This window comes from Cervus elaphus, chromosome 4, assembly GCF_910594005.1.
Source record: "Cervus elaphus chromosome 4, mCerEla1.1, whole genome shotgun sequence".
NCBI classification, from domain to species: Eukaryota; Metazoa; Chordata; class Mammalia; order Artiodactyla; family Cervidae; genus Cervus; species Cervus elaphus.
In genome coordinates, this window is record NC_057818.1 from 65589208 (window position 1) to 65608057 (window position 18850).

The 18850-nt window shown below is 48.5% G+C and overlaps 2 protein-coding genes across 2 annotated transcripts in view; both read right to left on the bottom strand.

The window, feature by feature from the left end:
- Nucleotides 1-317: 317 nt before the first annotated feature.
- LOC122692876 (putative killer cell immunoglobulin-like receptor-like protein KIR3DX1) lies at nucleotides 318-4408 on the bottom strand. The gene is made up of 5 exons (XM_043900689.1): nucleotides 4236-4408; nucleotides 2885-2998; nucleotides 1780-2078; nucleotides 1073-1123; nucleotides 318-377 (listed from the first exon to the last, which is right to left on the bottom strand). Exons 1-5 carry the CDS (start codon nucleotides 4306-4308, stop codon nucleotides 318-320), a joined length of 597 nt encoding a protein of 198 aa, XP_043756624.1. The 5' UTR covers nucleotides 4309-4408.
- A 2236-nt stretch (nucleotides 4409-6644) lies between these two features.
- Nucleotides 6645-18850, bottom strand: part of LOC122692573 (immunoglobulin superfamily member 1-like) — a 183803-nt gene continuing 171597 nt past the window's right edge. The window contains 4 exon segments of the mRNA XM_043900268.1: nucleotides 6645-6727; nucleotides 6838-6890; nucleotides 7616-7741; nucleotides 8479-8529. Of these exon segments, the coding sequence (XP_043756203.1) occupies nucleotides 7679-7741; nucleotides 8479-8529 (114 nt within the window). The 3' untranslated portion in view covers nucleotides 6645-6727; nucleotides 6838-6890; nucleotides 7616-7678.

Here is an 18850-nt window from a genome sequence, read left to right on the forward strand (position 1 = left end):
CACCTTTCTAGATTCCATATGTAAGCACTGATATACGAAATTTGCTTTCCTTTTTCTGACTGGCTTCATTCTGTATAACCAGCTCTTGGTTTATCCATGTTATTAGAACTGGCTCAAATGCGTTCCTTTTTATGGCTGAAGGAAGGCGGATTCTTAACCACTGGACCACCCGGGAAGTCCCAGTGCTCATTTCTTGGCAAACAGAACTTCTCAAAGAACTGGGCCATCGCCCCCACCAGCTGCTGCCTTCTTTTCCCTTCCTCAAGCCTTCACAGTTCTCATCTCCAGTTAGCACTGTGGAGAGGTTAGTCGTGGCGTTATTCCTGGTAGGGGTGGTCAGATTTATTCTCATCCTCCTCTCTTGGAGGAGACCTCAGCTGCAGAAAATTAGAGATTAAGAGCCCTCGCTGGGGAAAAATGTATATATGTGTATAACTGAGTCACTTCACTGTACGGCAGAGATCAGCACAACACTAAGTCAGCTATGTTTCAATAAAAAAATACTGAGTCCTAACTGGAGAACAGTCCACGGGGTCGCAAAGCGCCAGACATGACTGACCGACTGAACTGAACTGGACCGCACACAGACCCGAACCCCCTTCTGATTCGGGAGAATCTGGGGCTCAGACAGGGTGGATGACAAGCCCAAGAGCACAGGGCCAGAGAGGTGGCTGAGTCAACACGTGTAGGCTCCGTCACTCGGTCGTGTCTGACTCTTTTTGACCCCACGGGCTGTAGCCCGCCAGGCTCCTCTGTCCATGGGGTTCTCCAGCAAGAATACCCGAGCGAGTCTGAGCAAACTCCAGGAGATAGTGAAGGACAGGGAAGCCTGGCATCCTACAGTCCATGGGGTTGCAGACTCAGACACAACTTAGCAACTGAACAATACTGGAGTGGGAGTTTCCTCCTCCTGGGATCTTCCTGACCCAGGGGTCAAACCTGTGTCTCCAGCCTTGGCATGCAGGTCCTTTATTGCTGAGCCACGTGGGAGCCCAGCTGAGTCCATAATCTATTCAGGAGTTTCTCCCTCTTAGGGTTCCGCAAACAGAGATCAGAGAAACCAGTTACTCACCACTGTTGGAGTTTGGCTTTGTGTGTAGCGGCTGACTACTTGAAGAGTTTCCTAGAAAGAGGAACAGGAGAGAGGTGAGGGAAGGAGGCTGCCTTTTACTTCATGGAAGCTTCTTTGTCATCTAATGCTGAGGTCCCGAGTGTCTTAGCAGCCCTTCCCCTAATCCCTGGGGACTTGACTGCCTCCCTGAGCTTCAAGATGCAGAGAGGTGGCCTTCCCTGGTGGTCCTGTGGTTAAGACTTGGCCTTCCAATGCAAGGGGTGTGGGTTCCATCCCTGGTACCAAAGATCCCATACGCCTCGAGGCCAGAAAACCAAAACATTAAAAGAATCAGGGCTTCCCTGGGGGCTCAGAGGTTAAGAATCCGCCTGCCAATACAGGAGACAGGGGTTCGATCCCTGATCCAGGAAGATCCCACATGCCGAGGAGCAACTAAGCTCATGCCCCACAACTACGGAGCCTGCGCTCCAGAGCCCGGGAGCGACAACTACCGAGCCCGCGTGCTGCAACGACTGAAACCCGCACACCCTGGAGCTTGTGCTCCACAGCAAGAGAAGCCGCCACAAACGAGAAACCTGCGCACCGCCGCTGCAGAGGAGCCCCTGCTCGCGAGAAAAGCCTGTGCGGCCACGAGACCCACTGCGGCCAAAAATAAATAAACAAAAATCATGAAAAAAAATTTTAATTTGAATCAAGAGGCTCCTCACCTGTGACACACAGGAGCAGGGGGTCGCTGGGGTCTGACCACGCGTAGGGAGAGCGAGCGAAGGAGCCGTAGCACCTGTGGGCCCCGCTGTGGGCTGGGGTCCCAGGACCCAGAGGAACTCAGCCTGGAGTGCTCCACGGGGGCCCCGCCCTCCAGCGAGCGGGCGCCCAAGGTTCTCCCCCTCCCCGAGCAGATGGAACTGGTCAAAGACGCGCTCCGAGCTGCAGAGCAAGGTCACGTTCTCTCCTGACCTGACCACGGGCCCCCGCTGGGCTGTGAGAGAGGGTTTCTTGGTCAGACCTGGAAGGAAGAGGGGCAGTTTAGTGAGAGAGGCTCTTCCCGAATCCCACGTCCTTCACCCCTGAACCGAGAATTCACACTCGCGGTTCTTCTCAACTCTCTCTTGCTCTCACTCTTATTCTCCCCTCTGTCTCTCCTACTTTCTCTCTCTAGGTCTCTGAAATGGCCTCCCTCCTAATTGTTTTCCTTCTTGTATTTTTTTTTTTTTAATCTCTCTACTTCTCCTTGGATCGGTTGCTTTGATCTGTCTTCTTTCCTTCTGAGGCTCTCATTCTCTATCTCGTCTCTATCTTTCAGCATTATCATCTATCCATCATATTATCTGTCTCTACCTCCATCTGTAGTCCTATGTATCCATCTTATCATCGATCTATATATCCATCCATCATTCCACCATCTATCTAGCTTTCTATGTATGTAGCTATCTACCCATTTTATCATCTATGTATACATTCATCCATCATTTTACCTATCTATCTACCTATCTATTTACCTATTTACCTATCTATCTATCTATCTATCTATTTACCTATCATCTATTCCCACTTCCATGACTTCCTCTGCTTCTCTGTCTCTCTGGGACTCTTTTGGAATCTCTATTATCCATCCCCACATCACCGTCTTTCTTGGTCTTTTCACCCACCCCCCTCCCCAGGTCTCTGATTTTTAGGGCTTCTCTTTCCCCCCCTTCTTTCTCATTAATTCTCTCTATCCTTTTTTCTTTCTATTTACCTTTATTTTTTTTTTAATGTTTCTCCCATGGCCCCCAGTCCCTCTGGCTTATTTTCCGTGTGTATGCACAGCACCTGTGTTTCTGCCTCTGCTTTTCATTGACTGTTTTCTCTCTGATTCCATCTCTCTGTGGGCTTTGACCTCCATAATCTTACAACGTTTGGTGTGAGCTTGCTTGTCGTGACCACCTGGGGGAGAAGAATGCATGGTTTACAGTAGAAAATGGGGAACCCATTCTCCTCGCTGGGCTCAGAGGACCCTCCCCCTTCCCACATCTCTAAGGCTCCTTTTCAAACCAGGGGAACCCATGCTGCATGGAGATTCCCACACCACAGAGACAGCACCTCCTACATGAAAAATGTCTGCTGAGAATTCTGAGTATGTGTGTGTGCTCAGTCGTGTCTGACTCTTGTGACCCATGGACTGCAGCCCGACAGGCTCCTCTGTCCATGGGGATTCTCCAAGCAAGAATACTGGAGTGGGTTGCCATTTCCTTCTCCAGGGGATCTTCCAACCCCAGGATTGAACCCACATCGCCTGCAGCCCCTGAATTGCAGGCAGGTTCTTTACCACCGAGCTACCAGGGAAGCCTGAGAATTTTGAGCAAGTGTTGGCTTACAGACTCTTCCTGGGTGTTGATCATGTAAAATTTGTTTTATAAAACAAGACGGAGTAGACACCCAATGGAAGAATAACCTGTGTGGGTGGAATGATGTCAGCTTACATGAGAAACGCAGGACGTGATGGAGCCTGTGGTAGAACCTTCTGGAATCTCAGGGGGCAGGGCGTACGGTTCTCCCCGTCTTCTGAATGGAGGACAGCAGTAGCAGTTCTCTGCAATGCCCACCCCATGGAACTGCTGGAGAGCTTGAGTCATCACCCTGTCCTCCAAGGGTCAGTTGTCCCTGGCCCTGCTGTCTTCCCTCAGTCTACAGAGAGCACCAGTCCCTCCCAGTCACCCCAGCTCTGACCATCACAGTCTCCTGTAGGTGCCCATAGAGCCTGGCTCAGCAGAGGGAAGAGTGTCTTGGGGAGGGTCTCTGGACCAGAACTGGGGACTAGATTTCCCTGAACGTGTTAGTCAACCAGTCGTGTCTGACTCTTTGTGACCCCATGGACTATAGCCCACCAGACTCCTCTATCCATGGAATTCTCCAGGCAAGAACACTGGAGCGGGTTGCCATTTCCTTCTCCAGGGGATCTTCCTGACCCAGGGATCGAACCCAGGTCTCTCTCACTGCAGGCAGACTCTTTACCATCTGAGCCACCCTGGGCTCCCATTTTCTACTTCCAAAGACTCACCCTTATATGGTTATGACTTCCCATGGTTGAATTGTCACCCTACCTTCTCTGCCATGCCCCCTCTTATTACAGGAGAGTCTTCCTTGAGGTGGATGGCAACCATGGTTTGGGGGAAAGACTTACCCTCCTGTGCCCAGATGCTCTGGATCAAGAAGAACCCTGGAAAGAAAGACTCATGATGGATGATCCATCTCATGTCAGACCTGGCCTCCTACTCCCCCGGCCTGTTCTATGGGCCTCATTGGCAAGGACGGTGCTCAGTCTTGATGAACCCAACCACCAAAGTCCACCTTGCCCCTGTGGAGGCAGGGCTGTCTGTTAAGGAGGACCCAGCACTCCAGGTCAATATTTGCACCAGGCTTCATTCCCTTCCAGGACTCACCAAGACATGCCAGGCTGACGATGGCGGACTGCATGGTGCTGCTTCTGCTGAACGGGAGGCAGCAGCTCAGCAGGCCTGAAGAGTTCACAGGATGCTATGATGACGCCCAGACTAATGTCATGTGCAGGCTGACCACAGGACGGAAAGGTGACTCACACAGGCTCTCCTTACCTTAAAAAAGGCAGTGTGTGGGGGCCCCGGCTGAGGGAGGAATTGGGCTTCCTGGAACATTTTCAGACCAGTACTGTCTCTTCAGATTGTTTAACAAACTTGAACCACAACCTCTGACCCAACCCACCTATGGCTACATTTTCAAGTTTACCAAAAATGTATGCTGCAGTATCTAATCTGCTATGACTCTGATGCAATGAATTATTTTCTGTTTTCACTCTTGATATGATTTTCATAGAATTTCTTATTTCATTCTTACATTAAAAAATTTCTAAGCATTATATTTTATCTTTAATGTTCAACCATCTCTATGATATCTGCAGTAAAAATGTCTTTATTGAAAATGCTAATTTCATGATTTCTTTCTTAGTTTATGGATTTTCCTATATTGTATTTTCTTTTCCCTGTATGTATGCACTGCCAAGTTCTTTGAACATGTAACAATTAAAAAAAATTATGTATAGTTGGCTTACAATATTATATTAGTTACAGGTGTATTACATAGTGATTCAGTATTTTCATAGATTACACACAGTACAAAATATTATAAAATGTTGACTATAACCCCTGTGCTGGACATTATAACTGTGTGATTTATTTATTTTATAAATGGTTGTTGGTGTTTCTTAACTCTACATGCTTTGCTGCCCCTCACACTCGCCCCTCTCTCCTCTACCTTCCAGTAACCACTAGTTTCTTCTTTGAGTCTGTGAGTCTGATTCTCTTTTGTTATATTTGTTCATTTATTTTTATGTTCTTAATACTTATTTTTGTTTATCTGGCTGCATCAGATCTGAGTTGTGGAACACCCTATCTTTTTAGTTGTAGGTTGTGGGATCTAGTTCCCTGACCAGGGATTGAAACTTGACCCCCTGCATTGGGGGTCTTAGTCCCTGGACCATCAAGGAAATCCCTATTTTGATTTTTAGATCCCACATATAAGTGAAAACATACAGCATTTCTCTTTCCCTGTCTGACTTATTTCACTAAGCATAATGCCCTCCAAGTCAATCCATGTTCTCAAAAGACAGGACTTTGTTCTTTTTAAAAAGCTGAGGGGGCTTCCTGGTGGCTCAGTGGTAAAGAATCCGCCTGTCATTGCAAGAGAGATGAGAGACCTGGGTTTGATGGGTTGAGAAGATCCCCTGGAGAAGGGAATGGAAACTGATTCCAGTATTCTTGCCTGGAGAATCCCATGCACACAGGAGCCTGGGTAGCTACAGTCCAAGGGTTGCAAAGAGTTGGACATGACTGAATTGACTTAGCATGCATGCATTCAGCCTCATATGGTTAGTGGCACCATACTGGCTATATCAAACACAGTATACTTCATCTTTTTATTTTACCAAATAGCATCATTATTTTTTCATGGAAAGCATTTTATTTTAAATATAGCAGTGTGTTCATGTCAATCCCAAACTCCCAATCTATCTGTCCCCCTACTCCTCCCCTCTGGTAACTCTAAGTTTGTTCTCTAAATCTACAAGTCTGTTTCAGTCTTGTAAATAAGTTTACCCTTGTAAAATGTTACTGAATAGAGGGGTTTTCTTTTATTGGTTTTGTTTTATTTTAAACTGAATAATTTGAAGAATCAGCTGGCAAATTTTTTATGCTTTATTGGAATTTTAGAAAAAGTCAGGTGATCATGACAAGCTACCTAGTATGTGAGATTGATTATAGCATCTCCCCAAACAGTGAGATAGTTACAATAGAGTCCTAGAATAGCCAGGCGATTATTAACAGGTGGTGGGATTTTTGAAGATGACACTATAATTGTTGGACTCCACTCCTCACCTCAGAGCTGCTGGGCTGCTTTGGAGGAGAAGGAGTGTCCATGAGGAACCCCTTTAACAAGAGATCAAGGTCCTCGATTTGTAACACTGTGTGCTCAGAGGATGGGGCCAGGTCAGGGCTCAGCATGGTGTTGGTTTACATTGAATTCCTCATAGATACTGGGCTGGGCAGAGGGGTGCATGGGCCTCAGGGGAGTGGGAGTGAACTGTCTCTCAGAGAGGGTCCCGAGGTCCAAGTCAGCATATATCACATCTTCTGCTGCAGAGTCCTGAGAGGAGAGAGGTGAGAATGATGGACTGAGATGTGATCTTCGAAAGCTGGGGCTTTGGGCATTGGAGGGGCTCGGGCTATGGAAGGGTTTGGGCTGGGAGGACTGACCTCGCCATTCACTGTTCTGTCTTCCCTGGGCTCTCCTTCCATGATGGCAACATCTGCGAATGAAAGACAGTCAAGGCTCTTCGGGGTGGAGGCAGTTATTCCAGACCTCCGTAACCTTGATTGGGACAACAAAGCCAGAAAAAGGCAGGGGTGTGGCCCAGGTTGCTGAGCCTGTCCACTCCACTAAATGAAACAAAACAAAACAAAACATTCCATATACAAGCCCAGCCATTCACGGACTGTCTCAGGAACCTGTGCAAACCCATGGACCCATTCTACGTCTTCTGTTATGGACCATCCTCTTCAACATATGAGCAGATTCCCAAGATCATGTTGGAGAGAAAAATGGATTGTTGAAGTTGAAGGGAAGAACAGGGCTTGGAATGTCCCTGGTGGCCCAGGGATTAAGAGTCAACCTTCCAGTTCAGGGAGCATGGGTTCTGTCCTTGGCGGGAGAACTGAGACCCCACATGCCTTGAAGCAACTATCCTCAATGCTGCAACTGCTGAGCCTGCGAGCTCTGGAGCCTTGAACTGCACCCCAGCACCGCTCTGAGGATCCCCCATGCTGCAGCCAAGACCTGATGCAGCCAAGAGCAAATCAACACATATTTTCATAAAAAGAACAGGGTTCCATGGGTCTCTGGAAGATGTTCCATCAGGGATTACAACAACAGAAATCAGTTTTTAACCTTCAGGAAGTGAAAACGCCATTCTCTGCCATGAGGCCACCTCCCCCCTGGGTCAGATGATGCTGAGCTTGCCATCTTCAGACTTACGATTTTGGCTAGAACACCAGTGACAGAGAAGAGCAGCGAGGATGAAGCTGGTAGAGGTGAAGGCTATGGCAAGCCCAAGGACAATGTACCACGTGCTGGAGTGTTCTTGAGGAATCCCTGCTTCTGCTAACAAGCAAACGGAAGAAGGTCTGGTTATCATTGAGTAGGCTGTGCCCCAACACACTAGATTTATTGTATCCTTGCATCAAACTGTCAGCATCTGTCAACCTGATCAGTTATGGTCTCCACTTCCCAGGAGGTACCAAAGCATCCAGGAGAGATGCTAGCAGTGGATGAAGTAAAGAGGCTGTGCAAGACAAGCAGAAGTCTGAACCAAGGTCCCCCAGGCATCGAAACAGTTATTCTCTGCTGCCCCGTATGACAAGGCATGGCATTTTTGCATGAATGGAGACCACGTTAATCCACAATACATCTCTCCTCCATCCACATAGACCTGGAATGGAATCCTCAAGAAGACACGAACTTTTATATCTGAACTCTGGAATGTTTAGTTCATAAAATAACTAACAGAGGAATAACAGATATTTAAGGTGCTCCCTAAAATTCTCCCCTTGCCCCCCACCCCCACATCCACCCCCAAAGATCCTGGTGGAGAGAGGGTAAGCATCTCCTTTAAGCACTGGGTTAGGACCAGCTTTGTGTAATTTAGAAATTCCCAGTCACAGAGCATGAGAAGATCAATGGCCCCTGTGGTTCTAGGAAGACCACTGTTTCAAATGCTGACATGACAGGGACGTTGAGGAGCCCAAAGTCACAGAAATGGGAGGTGGTAGAACCAACACTCACACAGGAACCCTCTGTCTTCTCAGACACTTGCTGACATAGGAGACAGACTTGCTTACCTTCTGTGGTGTGTGGATCCATGGTTGATGGGTAAGTAGTTGTAGTGGATCCTAGGGGAAAACAGACAGAAGGGGTGAGCAGGTAACCTTCCTCATACCCACTGAATGAGGACTATTCTTTCTGGAAGGTTGACCTCTTGCCTGTCCTTACTCTGTCATCCCTCAGAGCACTGATGGGGGAGGGGAGAGCTCCTGGTCCCTCCACGTGAATGCATTGAGTAGACCCTCCACCCTGGGGAAGAGATGGTAGAAGGAGGAGGAGAGGATATGTCTGACAATGAAAGACAGCTGTAAGCAAGAAATATTCTCTCTGCTCCGGGAATGAGTACCTATGCTCCTTAATTGGGAAATCACCTGTATGTCAGAGGTGCTTCTGGGAAAACACTAAGAGCAAGGGGCGGATGCAATCTCTGATCTTCCCAAATCAGCCCAGCCTCTCCTCCTCCTGGGTCTACCCTGACCCTTTTCTTTATCTGCATGGATAGAGAGGACTCTGATGAGGGGCATCCATACAGAAGTTGGAAGAGGGTTGAATTGCCATCTACCATCTCTCTTCCTCTCTAGTTCTAATTGCCTCCATTTCTGCAGAGATCCTAAGGTCCCCTGACACCAGCATGGAGCCCTAGAGCTAGAGGTCAGTGATAGAGTAAGATGTCATGAAAAAGCCAAATAGACTTTTTGCCCAGCTCAATCTCATTTACTATATTGTAAAGCATGGGTTCTAGATGCAAGAATCCCGGAGTGGGTTGCCATTTCCCACTAGGGGACCACGTTTTGTCAGGACTCTTCACTATGACCCGTCAGGCTTGGGCGGCCCTGCATGATTGGCTCATAGCTTCACGGAGGTATGAAGGCCCCTTCACCACGACAGGGCTGTGATCCATGAGGAGGAGATAGTGAAGCACAGAGGAGTCTGTCATGCTGCATCCCACGGGGTCGCAAAGAGTTGGACACAACATAGCGACTGAAGAGCAACAAGAAAGCTGGGCCAGGAGGAGGCTCCTCACCTGTGACACACAGGAGCAGGGGGTCGCTGGGGTCTGACCACGCGTAAGGAGAGTGAGTGAAGGAGCCGTAGCACCTGTAGACCCCGCTGTGGGCTGGGGTCCCAGGACCCAGAGGGATCTCGGCCTGGAGTGCTCCGCGGGGGCCCCGCCCTCCAACGAGCGGGCGCCCAAGGTTCTCCCCCTCCCTGAGCAGATGGAACTGGTCAAAGGCGCTCTCGGAGCTGCAGAGCAAGGTCACGTTCTCTCCTGACCTCACCACGGGGCCCCCCTGGGCTGAGAGAGAGGGTTTCTTGAACAGACCTAGAAGGAAGAGACCTTGATATTAGAGCACAATGTACCTCTAGTCCTAAATTTAGGACTAAAGCCTGAAGTGTGCAACAAGAGAAGCATTGCAATGAGAAGGCCGCCCACCGCCAGAACAGAAAACCCCACAGCAACGAATACCCGGCACAGGGGAAAATTCTTTAAAAATGGATTGTCATTTAATATAATTATACGAACAACTGAATCAGTTTATGTACCAGAGGAATAAGCATCTTCAATCGACTAGAATTCAACAAAAAAAGAAAAAAGAAAATTTAAAAATCAACCAGATTGGGCTGTTCTTGAATTATGGAACCTATTAACTACTGCTTGGACAATCAGAAAACATTGTGTTGACCCAGAAGCAGACATTATGTGGTGGAAATTGCCAGAATCTCACAGGATCTTTGACCGCCTCATTCTTGAGGGAGTGTTCAGCACTGCCTTGCCCACCCCCAGGGGCTGGAAGGGACTCCTTAGTGGGGAGGGTTGGCAGGGAGAACTCCTTCCTCTGTGTGCAGAAGGATGCATTAAACCACGAGGCTGAGCAACTTCAGGGTCTCGACCTCCGTCCTGACCACCCAGGGGCCAGACTGCAAGGGCGTCTGGTACCACAGAGCTCCTGACAGAGGAAGGGAGCTCTGACATGAAGGTGGGAAACCAGCCCCTTAACCAACCATCGTTGGCTGCCTGAGCCGGGAACTGCCCGGGTCCCTGCTCTGGTACATCTTTATCCATTGTTCGTTCTTTCACATTCTTGCTGCTTCACTCTGTCACCGGCTGTGTCTTCTCTTTAGCACATGGCAGGTGCTCTGTTCTCTTCTCCCTTCCATGTTCACAGCTCCTCTCTCTCTGGTTTGTTCCCTCTCCTGAGTATGTGAGCATCTCTGCACGCCTGTCATTGTCTCCCGGTACTGATGCTGGACTGGACACCAGACCTTCTGTGACACAGACAGCAGAGGGGACTGGTCTGGACACACTCACCTGTGATGACGATGTCCACGGGGTCACTGGGGGCTGACCACTCATAGGGGGAGCGGCTGAGAGAGCCGTAGCATCGGTACGTGCCGGCACTCCCCGAGGTCATGGGGCCAATGGAAAAGTCAGCTGGGGCATGCCCACCCATGAACGTCTCTCCACGTGTCTGGAAATGCCCTGTGCTGTTTTCCTGGTGCAGGATAAACTTGTCAAACAACAGTGGTGAGTGACAGTGAAGGGTCACATGCCCTCCCTCCTGCACGAGGGGGCCTGGGTGGGCTGAGATGGCGGGTTTTGTGAAGACACCTAGGAGCAACGAGGTTGTGAGCTTCAGTGAGTCACCCCGCCTCGGCGCTTCCCCTGACATCTGAAGGTGTGAAAAATGTCCCCGTGAACCAGCAGAGCCAATTACCCTTCCTGTCTGTTCTGCGGCATTCTCTCTAGCCTTGTTCTCGGGCTCTGGCTCATGCTTTTCTGTTTCTCTTTGCTCAAGACCTCAAGCCGCCTCTGTGCTTATTCTAAGCTCATTAGCTGCTGGATCTGCTCTCAGCTTCATGCAAGCACACTTAGTCACTTCAGTCCTGTAAGACTCTCTGCGACCCCATGGACCATAGTCTGCCAGGCTCCTCTGTCCACGGGATTCTCCGGGCGAGAATACTGGCGTGGGTTGCCATGCTCTCAGCTTCATCCGATCCCTAATATGTGTAGTGGGGAGCTGTGTGGTTCTGAGGATGCATTCCCTGGCTCCCTTCACACTCACATAGAATGTGGGCGATGACTGGCAGGACATTGGGATGGAGGTGGAGAAAATGGAACATTTCCCATTTGACTCCATCTCATGCCTCTGGAGACTTTCCTGGGACTCCTTCCTGGGGCTCCAGCTCCTTCATCGGGGACTACAGCTCCCTACTGCATGGCAGGTGCTGGATCAGGGTCGTTCCCCATCCCCCCTGCTGGCAGGCACTGGCTCCTCCTTCCTGAGCCGGTCACCCCATCTGTTCAATGCCCAGAGTTTAAACTCTCAGACTGGGTTCTCTTTCCTGGTTTGTTCCTGGCTAGGAATCCTGAGTCAGTCTTGAACCACATAAGGAACTTGGACCTAGAGTGGGATTGCCTGCATAGAATGCTGTCCCAGGCTTGGCTGGACCCCTCCTACCTGTGACCACAATCTGCAGGGGGTCACTCTGTCTGGGCAACAGAGGGAGAGACCTGGAGAATCCAGAACACGTGTAGGACCCGGCATGTTCTCTGGTCACCGGGCCAAGGGTGAAGTTGTTGAAATGAATTCCCCGGAGCTCAGAGAAACTGGTCCCATCTGTTTTGAACAGTCTGAATCTCTTAAGTGGAGAACGGAAGTGACACTGAAGAGTCACATTCTGTCCTAAGGGAACCACAGGGCTTGGCCAGGCTGACAAAGAGAGCTTGTCGTATTCACCTAGGACAGAAGGAGGCACAGGCTTTGAGAGGAAAGTAAGAACGGTCCCCTCTCCCCACTGCTTTGTTGGAGCGCTTCCCCTTCAATTCTTCCAGGGCACCTACTCTAAAGTGCATCACTCTGATCCTCAAGGACACCTGGGGCATGGGGACAGGCAGAGACACAGTCAACCCAGGACAGACATCACAGAGATTCTGAGAATGTGATTCTCAGCAGTGATTCTTCTCAGGAGAAGAATAAGTCCTTGGATTGACAAAATGTTGAAAACTCTCTCAAAACACAAAACACTGGCGATTCCCAGGTGGTACAGTGGTTAGGACTTAGCACTTTCCCCGCCAAGGGCCTGGGTAGACTCCCTCATCAGGAAACTGAGATCCTGCACGCTGCACGATGCAGGCAAAAGGAAACACCACAGAAAAATGACGAGTGGTAAAGAAGGGAAAGGACTTCCCTGTTGTGTTTGTGCAGCTCAAACGGTAAAGAATCTCCCTGCAAGGCAGGAGAGCAGGGTTCAGTCCCCAGGGAGGGAAGATGCCTCCGAGAAGGAAATGGCACCCCCTCCAGTATTCTTGCCTGGGGAATCCCATGGACAGAGGACCCTGGTGAGCTACAGTCCATGGGGTCACAGACTCAGACTTGACAGAGTGACTAACAGTAACACAATTAAGAAGAGAAAAAGCCACTTGACTGAAAAGAAGGAAGGAAACCATGAACCCCGCTCCTTTGTTAGCTAGCCTCCATCAAATGTGGGACCAGGTCCAGGTGGCCCTGCCTGATGCCCAGCCCCTCCCCTGGCATCAGGTCTAGCGGGCGGCCTCACAGATCCTGCTGCTAAGGGCCAGTTGGAGATGCCACCTTGTTGGAGAGGGGTCTGTGGGCTGCAGTCCCTCGCTTCCTCTGATGATAGAAATGGCAGTCAGGGGGCCCAGCTCCCAGCTCCTAGACTTCACACTGTGCCTTCAGGTCCAGAGTCCAGAGCCAGGCTAACCTCTGGGGAGAGTGAAGGTGAGTATCAAGGCCAATAGGAGGACCTGGGATCCACAGGGCACGCGGCTCTCAGTGTACTGACAGGGGTCTCACCCTGCCGCCCAGTGTCATCTGCCTCAGCCCCGCCTGCTCTGCTGAACACAGAAATAAGGGATGGGGAGGACTCACCCACAGCTGCCCAGATACTCAGACTCACACAGAATCCTAGAAGGAAAAGCCCGTCAGAGATGGCTTGTCCCGGTGGACCCCACGCTCCTTGCACCCTCATCCAGGGAACCTGGTCAGTGGTGTGAAGAACCCCGATTTCCACCATAACCCTCTCCTACCGGGTCTTTCCAGACTCACCGAGACTCAGGAGGCTGAGGAGTGTGGGCCACATGGCTCTGCTTCTGTGAGGCAGGAGGCAGGACTGAGCAAAGCTGACCGAGTCACAGGATGCGGAAGGCGGGCGGTGTTGTTCATACAGTCAGCCTGGTGCCTGTCACAGGGGAAGATGGGCAGCCTCCTCTCACGCCAGGGATGGAAGTCTGTCTGAGGCTCGTCACTGAGGTCACCTCATGACCTGAGCGTCACTTTTTGTTTCCCTGAACACTATAAACATAGGAGGATTTGAACAGGTCTTGCTGCCTTCAGGAAGTAGAAACAGTGATTTGGTGTATAGCATGCAGGATGCTTTCCCCAAGCTCATGATAAATGTCATTAACCTTAACTCTTTGCAGAAGAGAAATTCCATGTACCCACCTCATATTCAGGCTCAGTGCATGTTGCCAATTAAAGACTCATTAATAGAGACTTTGATTCTGCATTCTTATAAGAGGAACAGTCATGCATATTATGGCTCTTTGAAAATATTAAAAAATTCTATATTGTAATATATGTGATTAATAATCTAGCTGTGTTAGTTTCAGCTGTTCAACAAAGTGAATCAGTTATACATATACATGCATCTATTGCTTTTCAAACTCTTTGCCCACTTAGGTAGTTACAGAATATTAAGTAGAATTTTCTGTTTTTACATAGGTCCTTGTTGGTCATCCATCTTAAATATAGCCGTGTGTATATATCAATCCTAAACTTTCAAGCTAATTTCCCCCTGACACTATCCTCCCTGGTAACCATAAGTTCATTCTCTGTGTGCCTGTTTTGTAAATAAGTTCATTGTTTTAGATGTCACAAAGAAGTGATATCGTGTGACATTTGTCTTTCTCTGACTCTTCTTCATCTGAAATTATTCCATGACTGTGAGTGGAAACTTTGCACACACACACTCTCTCTGTCTCTCTCTCTTGCTCCCTTTCCAATCCAAGGACCACACAGGTACACAAAGATAATGTGTGTAAAGATAACGGTGGCATTTTTTTGGGAGGGGGATTTGTTCTGCCTGAAAAGGTGGACAACCTTGCTTACTACATACTCAAATGAACACAAAATAGTTCAAGTAGAGACTTTCAAGCTCCAGAATGCTTGTGTGAGGGGCATATCTCCAATCAACTCCAAACAGGGACAAAATGGCCCAGCTGTTTCAGGACTCCAAGGGCAGACATACACCCAGTTCAGCTGTTGCCCATAGACAGGAAAGAAGCTCAGTAAGGGCAGTGGTTCCACACCATTTTGCTGGGGGTGGGGGTTGTTAACATTAGTGATGCTCCCTAAGTAATAAATCTGGTCTCCTCTTGATCATTATGTATGTAATGGAGTAACAGTCCAGTCACCCTTCTTAAAATTTCCATTTATTTAGTTAATATCATGTTTCAGAACTGATCTGTGTTCTTTGTCATTTCAGTTTGTGTATTTTTACTGCCAAGTAATGTTTCATTGCAGGTATATGAACCACAAGTTTTTAAAAATTAAGAAAAATTTTGGAGTATAGTTTATGTCTCCTATACAGAAAACTGATTCAGCTCGACATATATATTCTTTTCCATTATGATTTATGGCAAGATACTGACTAGAATCCCCTGTGCCATGCTGTAGGACCTCAATGTTAATCCATTTTATGTGTAAATAGATTTCATCTGCTCATCCCAAACTCCCAATCCTTCCCTCCCCCTTGGCACCCACAAGCCTGTTCTCTATGTCTGGGATTCTGTTCCTGTTTCATTGATATGTTCCTTTTATAGTCCACATATGGGTGATATCATATGATAATTGTCTTTCTCTTTCTGTCTTACTTCACTTAGTATGTTAATTGCCAGGTCCATCCACGCTGCTGCAAATCTCACGATGTCATTTTTTCAATGTCTGAGTAGTATTCCATTGTGTGTGTGTATAGGCATATACAACATCTTCTTTATCCATTCATCTGTCGATGCACATTTAGGCTGTTCCCATGTCTTGACTATTTCAAGTTGTGCTGCTATGAACACAAGGGTGCATGAATCTTTTCACGGTATAGTTTTGTCATAGATATATGCTCAGGACTGGAATTGTTGGATCATATGGACACTCAGTTTTTAGTTTTTTTGAGAAACTTCCATACTGTTTTCCACAGTGGCTGCACCAGTTTACACTCCCCCAACAGTGTAAGAGGGTTTCCATCTTCTCCACATGCTCTCCAGCATCTATTTTTCATCAACTGTTTAATGATGGCCATTCTGATAGGTATGAGGTGGTACCTCATTGCAGTGTCAAATGGCCTTTCTCTACTAATGAGCAATGCTGAGCATCTTTTCATAGTCCTGTTGGCCATTGTGTATCTTCTTTTAAACCACAGATATCAATTGTGAGAGTGATGTCTTTGGTTTTTGTCTAAAATGAATGACACCTCTGCTAAAGCTTCATGAATGTACTCTGAGTCCAAACTCACATTTCTTGACATGGGACAGAGTGATGAGGTCTTCAGGAAAAGAATAGTGACTTTATTTGGAAAGCCAGCAGATCAACAAGATGGTGAACTCATTCCCCAAAGAATCATCCTATCTGAGTTAGATGGGCTTTCTGGGGCAAGAGTGATGGTAAGTGTTTACTGAATATAAAATAACCCTAGCCCATGGGGAAGAGGAGAAGGCAATGGCACCCCACTAAAGTACTCTTGCCTGGAGAATCCCATGGCCGGAGGAGCCTGGTAGGCTGCAGTCCATGGGGTCGCACAGAGTCGGACACAACTGATGAAGTTAGCAGCAGCAGCAGCATGTGGAAGAAAATTCCGAGGATAAGAGAGAACTGTACAGATTCAATACCCATCTGTGAACTCACACTTTCACACTTACACACACAGACACACTCTAAAAAAGGAGGAGGTGTAGTTGGTTGTTGCAATGCTTTAATTAATAATTAATGGCTGTACTGGGCACAGGCTTTCTCTAGTTGCGGGAAGGGCGGGCTGCTCTTTGCTGTGGTGCAGGGTCTTCTCATTGCTGTGGCTTCTCTTGCTGTGGAGCACCCGCTCTAGGCACATGGGCTTGTGGCCCACAGGTTTAACTGCCCCGAGGCATGTGCAATCTTCCCAGTCCCGGGATCAGGCCCGTGTCCCCTGCATTGGCAGGCAGATTCCCAACCACTGGACCACCACGGAAGCCCTGTTACAAGCTTCCACCCCCTCCCCCCTTAATTTACTTTTAATTTAAGGACAACTACTATTTTATTAGTTCCTCCCATACATCAACATGGATCGGTCATAGCTTACATCCCCTCCACTGTGGAAAACTTTTAATCTTGGAATCCTTTGTTCTCAAAGCTGTCCATGTAGGTGTGGTCATAATATCCCTTTAAGCCCCCAGCAAAACAAAAGGTTCTGTCTGTTCTGCCACTTTTTATCTCTTTATGAATGGGAAAGTGTTATACCTTTCAAGTTCAGAGCCTTGAGAATAGTCTTAGTCCATGAGTCATGTCTGACTCTTTGTGATCCCACGGGCTGCAGCCTGCCAGGTTCCTCTGTGCATGGGGATTCTCTAGGCAAGAATACTGGGGTGGGTTGCCATCTCCTTCTCCAGGAGACCTTCCCAATCCAGGGATCAAGCTCAGGTCTCCCGCATTGCAGGCGATTCTCTATCATCTGAGTCACCAGGGAAGCCCAGCAGTAGATAATGTGATTCAATATTTCCTCCCACAATTCACGTTGCCACTGTTTTCCATTTCCTTTTAACGTGGACCTGGTGGGATTTTGGCATCATGCTTTCACTGTCAGTGTAGCATAATACTGAGGTGGAATATAGCATAAATTTAAAATAGGAGTTTGAATACAATGCTAGGTTTCTAATTAAAAAAAGATGTGCAACAAGCAGCAAAGATTTACTGTATAGCACAGGGAATCATAGTCAATATGCTGCCATAACCTAAAATGGAAAATAATCTGAAAAATAATGTATGCGTATTTGTATAACTGAAACTCACCTTGGGGTGCACCTGAAACACTGTAAGTCAACTACACTTCAATAAAATATATTTATGAGGTTAAAAGATGGAACCAGTAAAATGAATAAACTTTAAAACAAAGTGAAAGAAAATGAAGTCACTGTATTGTGTCCGACTCTGCAACCCTATGGACTGTAGGCTGGCAGGCTCCAATGTTCATGGGATTTTCCAGGCAGGAATACTGGAATGCGTCGCCATTTCCTTCACTAAATAGTGCAAGCCAACTGCAGCATACTCCATGATGGTCTGTGTACTCACTCTCACACTCCAACTCTGCACACAGTGTATTCACACGGGCACCTTGAGCTGCCCAAAGAGGCTCAACCCAGATGGTGGGTTTGTGGGATGTCCCTGGAAGGAAGTCAGAGGCTGAGCCCAGGAGCTCCCCACCCCTCACTCCCCAGCTCAGCTCGGGAGCCCTTCCAGGTTTCACCAGCATCACTCTAGAATCCCAGTGCCCCCACCTCCTCCCCCACCAATTTCCTGGGGCTGAAGTGAGACATGGGGACACAGGAGCCCTGGGAAGACTCACCTGCAGGGTTCGGGGTCCTCTGGCCCAGACTCAGCCCTGGAAGTGAGAGATTTGCCACCAAAAGCTTGGAGTGATTCTCTCTCCATCAGGATCCCTGGTCCCTCCAGCTGCCTGAGCCCTGAGGTTACCGTGAACTGTGGGTGGGAGGTGGGTGTCCCGTGCCCTCCTGTGGTCCCCTCCTGCCCTCCACATCTGGCTGATGCAGGGAAGCCCAGGGAGGATGAAAGGCATGTCTGCAGCTCTGAGCGTCCAGACACCTCTGCCCCCATCCTGTACAGATGAGGAGACCACGGGGCCCTAGAGGACAAACAGGATGTGGTCCCTGGGGGGGGGTGCCACCACCCCTCTGGGTTCCCATGGCTGTCGACCCACAGCAATGGGGGCCCCTCCGTGGACCTGGCTCTGATGTCTCCAGGCAGGGCTCAGGAGGCATCTCACTCTAGACCTGAGGTCTCACCTCTCTCTTTCTGCCCGGTCTGACCGCCTGCTCTAAGGGTGGGACCCAGGTTCTCATCCTGATTCAGCCCCAGACAGTCTGGCTCCAACTAGGACTCAGAGATTTATTTTCCCAGTCCCCTCCAGAAATGGAATTTACTTCTCATCTTGGGTCAGTTCATAAAGTATTGCAGAGCACCTATTGTGTACCAGGCATTGGTGTCACACAGCAGAAATACACCCATGACCCAGGTAAGCCAACTTCTGTAGGTGCTTGAAGAACTCAGATTCTGCAGCATGCGGGCATCAAATGCTAATAATCAATTATTTTTTTAAAGAAGA

What these genes read in the sequence shown, in the direction of transcription:
- LOC122692876 (XM_043900689.1), bottom strand. Translation starts at nt 4,308, where the DNA reads ATGAGATGGATCATCCATCATGAGTCTTTCTTTCCAGGGTTCTTCTTG. An exon ending in GAGCATCTGGGCACAGGAGG is followed by an intron (nt 2,999 to 4,235) that starts GTAAGTCTTTCC and finishes CTTCTCCCCCAG; the next exon opens with GTGGTCACGACAAGCAAGCT. An exon ending in CCTGCTCCTGTGTGTCACAG is followed by an intron (nt 1,124 to 1,779) that starts GTGAGGAGCCTC and finishes TCCTCTTTCTAG; the next exon opens with GAAACTCTTCAAGTAGTCAG.